General features: G+C 47.1%; 1 protein-coding gene across 3 annotated transcripts in view; it reads right to left on the bottom strand.

Moving 5' to 3' along the window:
* Positions 1 to 15,033, bottom strand: part of CHKA (choline kinase alpha) — a 58,251-nt gene that overhangs the window by 30,566 nt on the left and 12,652 nt on the right. For 2 of the 3 annotated variants that reach the window (XM_082748737.1, XM_082748736.1), the window contains exon 2: positions 3,875 to 3,986. In XM_082748737.1, coding sequence (XP_082604863.1) covers positions 3,875 to 3,986 — 112 coding nt within the window. Of the gene's footprint in view, positions 1 to 3,874; positions 3,987 to 4,734; positions 4,756 to 15,033 lie in introns of those variants that run through there. The other variant, XM_082748738.1, reaches the window with a different exon arrangement.

Consider the following 15,033-nt stretch of genomic DNA (forward strand, 5'->3'; position numbering starts at 1 on the left):
TCAGAAAGGAAAAAAACCAGGTTACATTTATAGCTTGCATTATCGTTTCAAGCTCTCTTCTAGCAATCACATCTCTTTCCACAGGGCAAAGGCTGAACCAGGACTTTTCAACTTCTATTAAACTATCCTACTTTCCTCGGGGTGATCCTACAGGGGAATTCTGTGTCCAACAATTGTGCAACTTTGAAACCAACCCTCCTCGTTAAAATGAGAGCTAGGCCGTGTGAAGCGGTCCCTGAACTGTGTTGGCATGCACTGCTTTTGGATCAGACGGATGTTTTGATGTTTATAGTGTATGCATTACAGAAACGGGCTGGGAGAGAACAAAGTCTGGGGACAGAAACTGTCAGCTTTCTGCCCCTTAGCCTGCGGTGACTAGCACCGAGGAGCAGGACCCCATAGCCATGGTCTCGGCCATCTCACAACACCATGGTGAAGAAAAAGGAAAAAGCGGAGCAGCATCTAATCAGCTTCAATAAAGTCACTCGTAAAGGACTATAAATGTAAATCAAAGGAACAGTTAACCTTCATATTTGATCAGAGCCAAAAACTCCGAAGTGTCGAAGGAGAAAGGGAAGGCGGGACGTAGCTGCTCTCGCCTGTCATTAGGCAAAACAGCAAGACCAGCTGAGAAAACACACAGCTCTATCCCCACCTGCGGCTGTCAGTTAACACTGTTACGGAAGGAGCTTATTCTAACGCCCCCTAAAGCTACGCTCCGCTGCATTCCTACAGCTGCACTGGGGACCCCAGTCTATCTGGGCAGCGCACACACCTGCATCGGGACCAGTGTGCTTCACCCACAGGGAGAGCGCACAGGCAGGGAAAGCGCAGCATTTGAGCTGCATGGCATTTGAGCTGCATTCCTTTGTCTTTAATCCCTTCATTTCTGAAAGTAACGGGATTTATTATTCGGGTGGGCTCAGCCACCTCTCCTAATAAATGCAAATCCTAACAAATCACTATCAGTTCTGGGGACATTTTTTTATTGTGTTGGGAACAGAGGCCTCATGGCAGACTCTGTCCCTCCACCAGAGGCTAGATTGGTTCCAAAGAGCTGGTCGGCAATAGGATGAACTCACACCCCAGCAACAAAAATTACAGTCCTTTAAATTGGAGGTGGAAATATCTGAAAAGGCACTGACTGCTACGGTGAGAGCCCTGGCCGGGCAAAGCTGGGAGAGCTTGGCTCTGCCAGCACCTGTTGGCAGCAGTCACCTGGCTTGTGCCTCCCGGGCTCAGGGGCTCAAGGGCTCAGGGTCTTCCTCTCCCGCCACCGTTTCTCCGAGTCCCCCAGAGCCTGGTTCCTCTCCTCCTGCTGTCCAGGTATTCAAATGACCCACAATTTATAATGGCCATTCAGGTCGAAAATTCCACCTGGCAACCAGTGTCCCTGCCGAACCCTGAAGGACAAAAACCTCAGCCAAAAACCTCTTCAAAACATTTCCAACTGAGGCTGTAGGCTTCATGTTTTTACTCAGTTGGAACTGCACAGAAAAAGTGTCCTTGAACTAAGGACTCGACCCATCAAGTATTTATACTGAAAACAGATTCCCAACTCTAAAGCGAAGGAGCAGTTTTTTTCCAGCAAAACTGAGCCTGCCGTCCGGGAATTGAACCACGAGCCGGGAGACACCCGCGGACTGTCCAGTAAGCGAGGGGCTCGTCTCCCAGCATAGCTTCCGCCCTGCATGGAGGAGGCACCTTCGGGAATGGCACCTGAGATTTGCCTAATAAAAACATAATTAAGAAGCTAAATGTAGAGTGCCCCCTACAAATTAGAACTATATGTAAAACATACTCCAATCTATTCATTTGGCAAGAATCAATTGCACTTGAAATGCCTTTATTCTGTTTATTTTTCAGTTAACTAAAAATAGAGACATAGAAATGCTAAAACTAACTCTATTTCCAGACACTTCTACTGTAAGTACTATTAAGGCAGTAATGGTGGATGGCTAACATTTTTCAAAAAGGACAGACTACTAACTACTGATAGCGAATCTTTACTAGGGGAAGAGTTAACGGCTCAGGGCCAAGCCGTGCTGTCGATGGCTTCACTAAGTGACCCATCCAGTGATACAGCACGTTCTAGAGCTATGCTGTCCAATGCGGCAGCCACCCATACACGCGAGCATTGCAGTTTAAGTTAATTAAAAGTAATTAAAATTCAAAATTCCCATCTTTGGTCACGTTCGCCATATTTCAAACATTTGCTAGCCCTTGTGGTTGGCGACCAGCATCCCAAACAGCACAGGTCCAGAGCAGAGCCTGCCACCGAGCTTAGCCAGTACATGGAGGGGACCATAGTGCACGTTTAAAACACCCCTAGTTCGAGTTATAAATACAAACGAAAGCCTCAAAAATCAGATTTAAACAATCGTGTGTATCATGTGCAATTCCAGCAGCTCGTTACTAAAGTATTTTAAAAGTGCTGCTCACAAGAAAGCACACAGATGAAAAGAAAAGGGACTAATGGTTAGAGGACGGCAAAGATAAAATGGCTCAAGACTGATTTCACTTCAAGTACCAAAAGGGCATTAACTGGGTTCTTCAAAAACTGTGCTTTGGAAGTGCAACTTGATTGAATGAAAAACCCAACTGTCACTTGTATGCCATCTACCAGTGGGTCAGGGGTGAGGGTCAGCTGTGTGTTCCTCATCACACAACGGCCTCAGGTTTCCTGGGTGAAGGGCGCGTGGCTTCCACCGCTCAGATCCTGAGCACTGCACAGCCTGACAAGACCGAGGAAAACTACTCAATGAAAAGGTTCGGTCACATTATGACACAGAGTCCAGCTGTAACTTTGATATTTTTGAACATTAAAGTCGAATTGTCATAGACCCATGTCTCAATCTGACCTTCAGATTGAGCTGAGACTAGTCTCTTGCAACATTAAGTAGGAAAACTATTCTCCATCTCATGAAGATCAAAACAGGCCCCTCTGAAGAAGATCTAAATGGATATTAAAATTCTACCATAGAGATATATCAAACATCTGTACGTGTGGTCAGTAAAATGGTAAATTTATGGTATAAATAATAAAAAAAATCCAGACATTTGGGATCTCCTACAATTGGTTAAGACAATTCAATAAATAGGGCACTTTATTTGAAAGTTAGATTCAATTAAGTAATATAAATTTTTAGAAAGATTATGAGTCTAACAATTTCAATGTTTTAAAGAAATCTCAAAGGAATGTCTTTATTCCTTTGAGGAGGGGGCGCCTGGGTGGCTCAGTGGGTTAAGCCTCTGCCTCCGGCTCAGGTCATGATCTCAGGGTCCTGGGATCGAGCCCTGCATTGGGCTCTCTGCTCAGCAGGGAGCCTGCTTCCCTCTCTCTCTCTGCCTGCCTCTCTGCCTACTTGTGATCTATCTGTCAAATAAATAAAATCTTAAAAGAAAAAAAAAAAAAGGACGGGAGGTAGTAAATTCAGCTCCACTGAGATCATACTTGGTCCACGGGTCTCCCTGTGCCCTGTAAAAACTTTTATGATCATGTTATTAAAAACAATACCTTTTCTACATTAGAATTTTACAAGCTAGGTCTGGGCTAAAAATTTCAAAGTGTGGAAAATCCAAGCATCATAACCACTACTAGAGATTTTTGCCAACATCATACTTTTCTCTGGATATAAAGCTGGAAAATACTTGTACTGGCTTACTAATAAATTATAAGCAAGAACAGGAATTCGGAACATAACAGGGTATCAGCAAAAACCCAGCTGTGCAGCCCAATTAAAACAAAAGCAATATGTAAAAATAGCTTCACTAACACCACTAAAGTATTTAACATCTCTTCCCAGGTAATTCAGGAGAGAGGATGAAAACTGTTCCCAGGGCCCTCCCATCCCCACACAGCCTACAAACTCACCATCTTTAAAATCGCCCCGTAGAGCCGCAGGAGCACTTTCCGAGGCTCGTCACCAATGGTGGCCACGGAGTCAGGGAAGGAGCACTGGAACAGCATGTTACTGAGGCCACCTCTGTGGAAGGAAGAGGACAGTAAGCATCAGGAGTTTGAAGGGCAGCTCACCCGCCCTTCTCGAAGGATGATGACGGATGAGACATCAGGGCCCCATGACCACTGCTCCCATCAAAGACCCGATCGGCTCTAGGGATACCTGCAGGACACACGATGAGCTCCAAGTATTTGGCTCAATCTCAGAGTCACATGACAAACAGCAAATTCCCTGTCTGTTCTTAGCTTGACGCAGGAAGGGAGCTCCGTGTGGACCGCAGGCGTGCCCCTGCGCAGGCTGAGCGCCTCTGGAGAACCAGCAGGACGAAGAGGGCCTAGCGCCACACCGGGCCGGGCATCCCAGATGCCTTCCTGCAGGCTCCCGCTCCGCTGATCCCAAACCTCCACTCTATCCCCATAACGACCAGGCTAAAATCTTAGGGCAGTACTTAGTCCACCTCCCCAAGGCCTGTCCACCTGAAGCGTAAAAACATCGCAACCAATTTCGACCAACAGCCTTTTCAAAGAATTTGCAACATTAACCGGCTCTTGGGGCGCTCAGAGGAAATGATCGGAGATCTCAGCGCCCCGAACCTTCCACTCTGACAACGAGAGACAGGAAACAAGTTACAGCGGTCATTTAAACAGCAGAGGAACCGCTCTGGGGCCAAAGCACCTGCGTGGAGAGGAGGGGCAGTTAATGGAGGGATGGGAGCTGAATGAAGGAATACGAGCAGCCGCACGTCGGGAGCCCCAGACACCAAGCACCTCACCTGCACTCTGGCCCCGCCGCAAGAAACAACCCTCTGATGAAGACAAACGAGACACACAACCGTCTGAGTTCCAAATCCTGGGCAGCGTCGGGGCCGCACGCAGAGGTGCGGCGTCAGAGCGCCAGAGACCCTCGACTCTGGAGAGAAAGTGACCGGGAGAGCAAACCGCAGCTCTCCGGAAGGACACCCAGTCACCGGAGCCACCAGCTCCACCATGACCAGTCCCGTCCCGTCAAGCTGTGCTCCCCGAGCGGAGACTAAACCATGCACCTAACTTAGAGCATCAGCTGCAGAACCGCACAGGGAGTAGAGGACACCCGGCCAAGCACGGCCGAGAGCTACGAAGTGCAGACCTAGAGACCGTGTGGGGAGAAAGGAGAGCAGAGACATTCTCCCCGGGAGGGCTGCTAATGCCGGGATAGTCCCGGGAGCTAATGGCTCTGAAACGTCCGCTTCCGCGGCAGACGCTCTCCTTCGCTTCCAGTCTCATTCCAGCAGCAACGCGCCTGGCGTGAGGACTGTCCAGCAGCTGCCTTGGCGGGCAGGCGTGCCCGTGTGACCTGGTGCTGACAAATAAATGACTTCTGGAAGTCCACGGCAGATGTCCTCATGGCCTTTGTCCCTTTCCCCCTGCCCTCCATCCTGCTGTCTGGAACCAGGAGAGGACAGTGGGTCAGCCGCGAAGCTCTGGTCTCCGAGCCCCACATCCACACTGCTGTTGCCCGCGGGGATGCTGGGCCGGGGCCCCCGCCCGCTACAAATCTCCTTTGCCAGCTGCTCCCAGTTGGGGGGTCTGCCAGTGCGGGGCCTGGTGGGAAGCCAGAAGGCAGGAGGAAGGAGACAGGTTGGCTTGCTGTTCTGGACCGAGCATTGGAGCAGCAACAGGGGAACCCCCCTTCTCCGGGATACCTGATCGGAGTCTGGCCCCAGCTCCTGGGGTGCTCCTCAAGCCCTCAGATGCCAGCAACAGCCACACGGTGCCCTCTTCACAGGACGGGGGGCCCAGCTTCAGAGTCCGATAACCCCCACCTTCCCTTGGTCCCCCAGCCCAGGGAAGGGGCTGCTTCCTGCAGTTGTCTGCATCACGGGGTCCCATTTCTGCTTCCTTGGTCCTCTAATGCCTGTTCACCCAATTCCCTCTATTAAATTCTCTATGTTGAAATGTCTAGTGCTGTTTCTACTTTCGTGCCAGCGTCTGCATGGGCACAGATAGCCAGAGCTTTTAGCTTCTTAGATTGTGGGAATGAGCCACAGCCTAGGAATGGCTGAGCGTTAGCTGTAAGGAGCCCACATCTTCATCAAGCCCAGGGAGCTGCCACACCCGCCCAGCCTATTTACTTCCAGACACCTTCACACAAGAGGGAAATAAATTTCTGTGTTGTTTAAGCCATGGTTACTCTAGGGCTTTCGCTATAAGCAGCTCAATCTAGTACTAACGGATACAGCTTATCACAATCCCCTCAATGGTGCTCTCCCCATCTGCAAACCCCTCCTTACCCTTCTCTGTTACCTCAAAACTCCCTCCAGTTTATGACCAGGTTCAAAGTCCAATGTTTGCAAGAAGCTTTCGCCCTCTTCCTTGCTAACTCCTTGAAGACAAGGGTAGGGTCTCAATACAATTCTCAAGGCCCAGTAACGCCCAATGGTGGGTGCTCAGTAAAGCTTTTCTGAAGACCACGATAACCAGCAGCACTGTTGTCTCTTTTCTCCACTCTCCCACCTGTTATGTCTGCCTTACTAGATATGGTGGACTCAGCTTGGGTCCCTGATTAGACTGTAAGCTCCCTAAGAGACAGTCCTGGGGGAAGACACCATGGTATAAGAAAGACCACTGGCTTTAGAGCCAGGGATTCAAATCCCATTACTGCCACTTACTGTGTGATCTTGGGCATATCACTAAACCTCTCTGGGCCTCAAATTCACCCCTCTGTAAAAGAGCTGCACTTTCTTTAGTCATTTTCTTTTTCTCGAGTGGGTGGAGGGGGCAGAGGGAGAGGGAATCTTTTTTTTTTTTTTTCTTGAGAGAAGGAGGGAGAGAGAGAACCTGTGGGAGCCCGATGCAGGGCTCCATCCCACGACCCTAAGATTGTGACCTGAGCCAAAATCAAGGATCAGACTGATTCGACAGAGCCATCGAAGGGCCCCTCTTTAGTCATTTTAAGAGCACCCTGAGAGGTGCCTGGGTAGCTTGGTCGTTAAGCATCTGCCTTCAGCTCAGGTCATGATCCCTACATCCTGGAATCGAGCCCCACATCAGGCTCCCTGCCTCTCCCTTTCCCACTCGCCCTGCTTGTGTTCCCTCTCTCACTGTGTCTCTGTCAAATAAGTAAATAAAATCTTTTAAATAATTAGGTAAATTAATACGAGTTCCCTAGGCTGCAGTGTTCAGCAGGTTAGCTCAGGTCCCCCCTCCACAGTCCAGCAGGCTGGATGCTGATACGACCTCCCATGTACAGATGAGGACACGAGACAGGGCAGGAGAGCGCCGTGCCGGGCTAAGCACATAGTGGGTGCTGTGGGAGCCAGACAGTAACAGGATGAATGTGTACAAATGTGCACACAACAGAGCTCTTGGTCTCCTGGGACTGCTGTAACACAGAGCCACAAATTTGACGGCTTAAAACAACATGAATTTGGGGTGCCTGGCTGGCTCAGCTGATGGAACGTGCAGCTCTTGATTTCAGGGTCATGAGTTATGAGTTCAAGCCCCGTGTTGCGTGTAGAGATTACTTAAATAAATAAACTTAAAAAAAAAAAAAAAAAAACCACGTGAATTTATCTAATGGTTCTGGAGTTCAGACTCCCGGAAACAGGTCTTCCGTGGCTAAAATTAAGATGTCAGCAGGGCTGCACACCCAAAGGATATAGCACATTCCAGTAAACTAAAAACACAGTCTCAACTCATGAATGTCAAAGGACAGTGCTCACCAGGGGGGAAAGAGGACTTGGTGTTTCGCAGGACAGAGTTTCAGACCAGGAAGGTGGAAGCGTTCCTGAGACGGTGGTCAGGGTTGTACAACAGAGTGAACGCCCTTAATCCACTGGACGATACACTTAAAAATGGTTAAAAATAGTAAATTTCAGGCTATGTACATTTTACCACAATGATTTTTAAAAAGGAATGAAGTACTGAAACATGCTACAATACTATGCTCAGTGAGGGAAACCCAGTTACATATTCTGTGATCCCATTCATGTGAAATGTCCAGAACAAGGAAATAAGACAGACAGAAAGCAGATCAGTGAGTGCCCAAGACTGGGCCGAACAGGGCTGGGGGCCAGGGTTCCCTTCTGAGATAAGAAAAATGTTCTAAAATTGATTATGAGAGGACAGCTGCCCATACCTGTGAATATACCAAAACCCACCAGACACACACACTTTATTTAAATGGATGAATTATATGGTATATGAACCATACCTCAATAGAGCACTTTTTATTTTTTTTTTTATTTTTTTTTTTTAAGATTATTTATTTATTTATTTGACAGAGAGAGAGATCACAAGTAGGCAGAGAGGCAGGCAGAGAAAGAGGAGAAAGCAGGCTCCCTGCTTGAGCAGAGAGCCCGATGCGGGACTCAATCCCAGGACTCCGAGATCATGACCTGAGCTGAAGGCAGAGGCTTTAACCCACTGAGCCACCCAGGCACCCCAATAGAGCACTTTTTGAAAAAGAAAAACGGAGGCGCCTGGGTGGCTCAGTGGGTTGGGTAAGCCTCTGCCTTCGGCTTGGGTCCTGATCTCAGGGTCCTAGGATCGAACCCCGCATTGGGATTGAACCCTGCATTGGGCTCTCTACTCAGCAGGGAGCCTGCTTTCCCCCCTCCCCAGCTCCCACCTGCCTCTCTGCCTACATGTGATCTCTGCCTGCCAAATAAATAAATAAATAAACTTTTTAAAGAAAATAAATAAGAAGAAAAATGACTTTTTTCAATATGTAACGATTTTTCTTAGCCAATGAAAAACTCGAATGTGCTTCCACAGAAGCTGTGTTTCCCAGATATGAACAAAAGTCATATTTAAGAACTTCGTCAACAGCTTACAAAGCAATCATGAGCACCTGGGAATCTTCGCAAGACTTAACGACCTCTTTTCCCAAAATGCAAATCAGTTCTCTACCCCTGTGAGGGAGGAACAGAGAGACCCGGGAACCCAAGGCTCTGGTTTGCCCCGAAGTGAGCCTTGAAGCACAGGGACAGTGTGGTGGAAAGGGATGAGAGCAGCCTTAACCTTTCTTCTCAACTCAGGGCTTATCAGACGCGCCCTGCCACAGGGCTCCTGGCTCCCAGGCGACAGGACGGGCTTCCCATCAGTTACAAGCCCTCGTTTTCCTTCCTGTCACACACTCTTGAGGGTTCAGTCAGCGGCGAGAGCAAACAGATGAGCTACTGTTCTAAGTTGTGTAACTCCATTCAAAGTTTAATCCCGTGCTCCGAGAGGAGGCAGGCAGGCCAGCTCCGCCAGGAACCAGCTCACAACCTGGAAACCCTTCATCTCTTGAATTCTCGGCAGCCCCTGTTGCTCAACAGGCCCAAGCAGGAGGAAGTAAACTGCCGGTTATTTCCTAGTGACAAGCAAGATAAATGACACAAGGTCTTTATCCCAAATGACCCAAGCTGTGAGAAACCACCTAGAAAAACACCGGTTACCAATGAGCCAAACGACTCGACTGGGAATAAGATACATTGGGAAGACAGGCCCCAGACGGGGAAGCAAAACTGCAAGGGTCCCACTGACCACAATTTGTCACGATCTTCTCCCAAGTAAAACCCCAGGAACGCTCAAGGATTTCAAACAAGCGCCGCAACAGCTTTGTAAGAAACACACATGTCCTAGTTGAACGCAGGAGACACGAGATGCTCCAGGGAGCAGAAGAGCAAATAAAATGAAACAAACACGTGTATTTCCCACTTAGCACATGTCAGCAGCGGGCGCAGGACCCAGCGCCCAGCCAGGGGACACGAGCACACGAACACCACGAAGAGCTTGCTGCTCCCCAATCGTTAATCAGATATCAAAATAATCCTTCCACTTTCTCTGGGTATCCAAAGAAAAACCAACCATTAACACAGCACAGAACCACCCCCAAGCTGAAGAACTAGGGCTAACAGGTTTTCTACGCTGAAGCAAGTCGTTTCAGGGAGAACAAAGCCACACAGTAGCCCAGGAGCGCGCTGCTGCTTCTGTCACTTTCATGTTCGCATCCACCGCGAGCGACAAAGAACTCAGGGGACCTGGGTGTGCTGTTAGGGACTGAGCTAAGTTTTATCAGTTCTACTGGAGCAACGAAAGTAGGCTGCTTGTGACGTGTAGTAAATGGTCTTGCCTTTTAGATTTCGGAATTCATGTTCCAAAAGATCATGTTATTATGGATCTTAAAGACCCCAAAAATAAAAAATGTAACAAGTTACCCAAATTCTGTAATTTGAACATAACCACTTTTGTTCATTCTGGATGGTTTCTTTTCTTTTCTTTTTAAAGCAGACTCCATGCCCAAGCTGGGGCTTGAACTCTTGACCCGGATATCAAGAGCTGCATGTTCTCCAGACCGAGCCCGCCAAGGTCCTCTAGCATTCTGGGTTTTTTGGTTGTCATTTTCCTAAGGGCCACTTTTCCTACTTCTTTCTTGTTATTAAAATTGGGATCTTACGGGCGCCTGGGTGGCTCAGTGGGTTGAGCCTCTGCCTTCGGCTCAGGTCATGATCTCAGGGTCCTGGGATTGAGCCCTGCATCGGGCTCTCTGCTCAGTGGGGAGCCTGCTTCCCTCTCTCTCTGCCTGCCTTTCTGCCTACTTGTGATCTGTCAAATAAATAAATAAAATCTTAAAAAAAAAAAGTCTTCTTGGCGACATGCATCAGTGGCTCCATGCTGCGTAACTCCCAAACTGGTAAGCGTCAATCTGTCACCCTCTTCATAAAGCCAAACAATTAACTGCACTAACACTGAGAAGAGAAGATCAAATTGGAAAATGTAAATTAGCAGATAATCTAAAATTTCAGTTGGCCCAGGAATGGGTCAAAGATGCTGTGTCATAGTAGGCCACCATACTGATCGACATGATTAAAGAGGACCTTGGGAAATTCCACAAAATCATTTCAAAACAAAAACCATCCCATATAACACTAAAATCGGGTATTTGATGCTACTTCCTCTTCAAAGTTCCTTATGGCAAAAATATCAATTATGCCTTCTTACCATGCAAGGTCTTCCTCAAATAGAAGCCTAACTGACAACAGGTTCCATAAGGTCAAATACGAACCAGAATGTTCCAAAACATACCGGATCATTAATTCTCTTATTATATATCAGCTATTCCATTACAAACACACCTATCACAAAAAATACTCTAATGTTTCAGCACATAACCCAAATACATAGATCACAGAAGGTTCCAAAATTCTGATCTAAAGATCAGAATCTGGAGCACCTGGGTGGCTTAGCTGGTTAAGCATCTGCCTTTGGTCATGATCTCAAGGTCCTTGGATTGAGCCCCATGGGAGCTCAATGAGGGAGCCTGCTCAGGGACCCTGCTCCCTTTCCCTCTGCCCCTCCCACCCCGGCTTGTGCTCTCTCTCACTCTGCACACTTTCTCCCAAATAAATTAATAAATTTTAAAGGTTTTTTTTAAAAAGATTTCATTTATTTATTTGACAGAGATTATAAGTAGGCAGAGAGGCAGGCAGAGACAGAGAGAAGAGGGGAAGCAGGCTCCCTGCCAAGCAGAGAGCCCCATGTGGGACTCGAGCCCAGGACCCTGAGATCATGACCTGAGCCGAAGGCAGAGGCTTTAACCCACCCACCCAGGCACCCCATCTTTAAAAAAGCTTTTTAAGGGGCGCCTAGGTGGCTCAGTGGGTTAAGCCTCTGCCTTCGGCTCAGGTCATGATCTCAGGGTCCTGGGATGGAGTCTCGAATTGGGCTCTCTGCTCGGCAGGGAGCCTGCTTCCTCCTCTCTCCCACTGCCTGCCTCTCCACCTACTTATAATCTCTGTCTGTCAAATAAATAAATAAAATCTTAAAAAAAAAAATCAGCTGGCAACGTACCAAGAAGATTGGTAGCAAAGGAAATCACGGTGCTGATAAAGACCACAGTGGGTCAAAGGAGTGACAACCTTGTCCAGTATCTCCTCAATCATAATGGGGGAAATTTGCCAGGGTCCACAGAGATTCTCTGTGACAGAGGCTTCGAAAGATCAATGACAGCTTCAAAGGGATAAACATCAAGTGACCACGTGACCCACCAGTTCCACTCCTAGACATACACCTGAGAAAACTGGACGATGTCCTCACCAACACTGTACACAAACGTCCATAATAGCCACAACACGGAAAAGCTCAAATGTCCATCAACTGTGGTGTATCACAGAATGGAACAGTACTCAACCATAAAGAGGAACAAAGTGCTATATGTGCTACGACACAAATAAACCTTGAAAACATACTAAGTTAAAGGAAGTGGTAACCAAAGTCCACACATATTGTGTGACTCTTTCTACATGAAATGTCCAGAAGATAGCAGCTGGATTACCGGTTGTGGGGAGCACGGGGAGAGACTGCTAATGGTAAAGAATTTATTTCTGAGGTGATGAAAATGTTCTGAAAAGATGGTGGTGATTACTGTAGAACCCCATAAAAAGACTAAAAATCACTGAACTGAATTTAAAAGGGTGAACTTCGTGGTTTCTCAATAAAGCTGTTAATTTTCTTTTTGAACCTGATAAACACTCTGCCTTAAGTAGTTAACTGCAGATCGAACATTCATTGATTTATCTGAACCAACCTCGTAACATTAAACCTCTGTGTCTTATTCATGGCGATGGCCATTTGATTACAATCTGCTCCGAACCATCAAATACTTCAAGGAAAACTGCTAGATCCTAAGAGCAATCAGGCCCACAAAAAAAGACTCCTCTGATTTTAGGATCTGGAGAAAGAAACATCACTAAGAGCTTTGGAATGAGAAAAGTCACCCAGTTTCAGGAAACTTCTGCAGGGCTGCACTGCATTCCCAGCTTCGAACACCCTTTCTTACTCCACTTGGACACGGAGCTTCTGCCCCCACCACTGCTACCAGGGGTCCTTTCCTTTGGTCCTGACCAGGTTCTTCTCTTTTTTCCTTCCCAACTATCTTTTTGCCACTTTTCCTTCCTCCCTTCAACTTCGAAGCCAGTAAGAGAAGGCTCTCACACACAAAACCCACCACCTTCTCTTCTCCTCCTACGCTCTCGATGCCAGGGTCGCACAGTCCTGGCACCCAAGGAATTACAAAAACTGTCAAGAGAAACATTTTAGAGTAAAGTCCAGAGAGGGGAGCTCGGTGAACATGCATCTCTCTTGCCCTTTGCCTCCTCCTACAGACTCATTTCCATTCTGCTCAGACTCTCTTAGCTTTTCAAAGTTTTTATTTAATGCTTTAACAGCCATGGCCATCTCCACACAGAAGGGCTTCCACAATGTTGTTGTTGTTTTTTTCTTAAGATTTTATTTATTTATTTGAGAGAGAGCAAGCAAGAGAGAGCATTAACAGGGGCACAGGGAGAGGGAGAAGTAGACATCCCACTGAGCAGGCAGCCGGACAGGACGCTCGGTCCCAGGACGCTGGAATCATGACCTGAGCCAAAGGCAGATGCTTAACCGACTGAACCCCCCACCCCAGTGCCCCCACACAGTGCTCTTTAATGCAGCCCCCTAAATCCCACCACTGAGCTGAAAGGCCAAATGCAAAGGCAGGAAAATGTAGGGAATCAGACAGGAAAACTCAGAAGAGATGGCATTTTCAACAGCACCCGGGCAGGAGAAAGCAGTCAAAGCACGAGCATGACTTCAGGCATGAATTGCCTCTCGCTGATAATACACACCTTACCGACACCCAAGCTTCTTCCCTCACAATCCACAAATGGACAAGGGGCAACTCATACACCGGATCTGTCTGCAGTTCTCGTTAGTCACATGGGGTCTCTGAAAAGGTCAAAGACACCTGCAGGATCCTCAGCCCCTCCATGTGACCCTATCCTTGAGGCACACAAATGTCACCTGGTCCTGGACGATAACAGGATGTATGTCTGCCTGGGCTCCTTCCTTCCTTCCTTCCTTCCTTCCTTATTTCTTCCTCTTTAAAGATTTGTTTTAGAGGGACAGCACAAGCAGGAGCAGCAGGAGAGAGAGAATCTCAAACCGATTCCATGCCCAGCATGGAGCCTGACTGCAGGGCTTGATCTCACGACCTGAGACCACAACCTGTGCCAAAACCAAGAGTCACTCAACTGACTGAGCCAGGCAGGTGCCCCTCAAAAAAATTTTAAACCAAATGAACAAAAATAACCTTTGTTTTTTCCAAATGTCTTCTGTAATCACTTCACAAATAAAAGCAATGCCCAGGAAGGGAGAGAGCTCACTTGAGTGAACTTCCCAGTTAATCATCAAGTAGCTATGACTTATCATCCTAAGACAAGACAATTAGAGATTAACAAATATTCTTGTCGAAAATCTAAACGCAAGAGTTCATGTATCTACCCAGGTGGTGTCTTCTCTTCTATTCCATAATATACCAGTTTTCTGTTTTTTGTTTTGTTTCCAGTTTTCTGTTTTAATAAACAAACTGGCGAATACGAACTACTCTCTGAAGCCCCTAATACAATTAGCTCTGTGGGCAGATCTGTAAGACCACACTGTGGCTTGAGCACTGGCATGCCAGCTTGATAAGCACAAATCTCACCCTTTACTTGATTTTATGGACACGGGAGTGGTTAAAAAAAAAAAAAAAGAATAAGGAAAATTTTCAGCAAGTTGGGACCCAGTTAATTGAGCCTTTACTGTAAATTTCCTGCCTCAAGTCACAAACAGATAATACTCCAGGAAGAAAGAAAAATATTTTTCTTATCCATAATCAATCTATAATAATAAGGGCTAATTTACTTCTTGGTGAATCTTCCAACTGAACTTCAGCTGCAGAGAAAGTGCCAGATTTTTTTCTCCTCCAACTTGCCTTTCTCTGCATGACCTCCACTGTCCCAGATCCTTCAGCACCGTCCTCTCCCACAGGACTCTACTGTGTTGGACAGTAAAGCAGCTCAGGGAAATTTACATGTTACTGACATCCAGGGTAAATCCACAAAAAACTCAAAACCTGCAAAGTGTGAAATAAATCAAGTTCCTCTCCATCTGCTACTAGGTCACCATAATTCAAACGGGTGACTCTGACATGTAGCCACCATTAAGTACAATTTCCAGACTTCACAGCAATGTGGAGATTTTCAAGGAGGAAGAAGGAAAAAGGGCATTTCCTTACTACAAGGCATATG

Source organism: Mustela nivalis, assembly GCF_964662115.1.
Source record: "Mustela nivalis genome assembly, chromosome: 9".
In the NCBI taxonomy this organism is placed as follows: Eukaryota; Metazoa; Chordata; class Mammalia; order Carnivora; family Mustelidae; genus Mustela; species Mustela nivalis.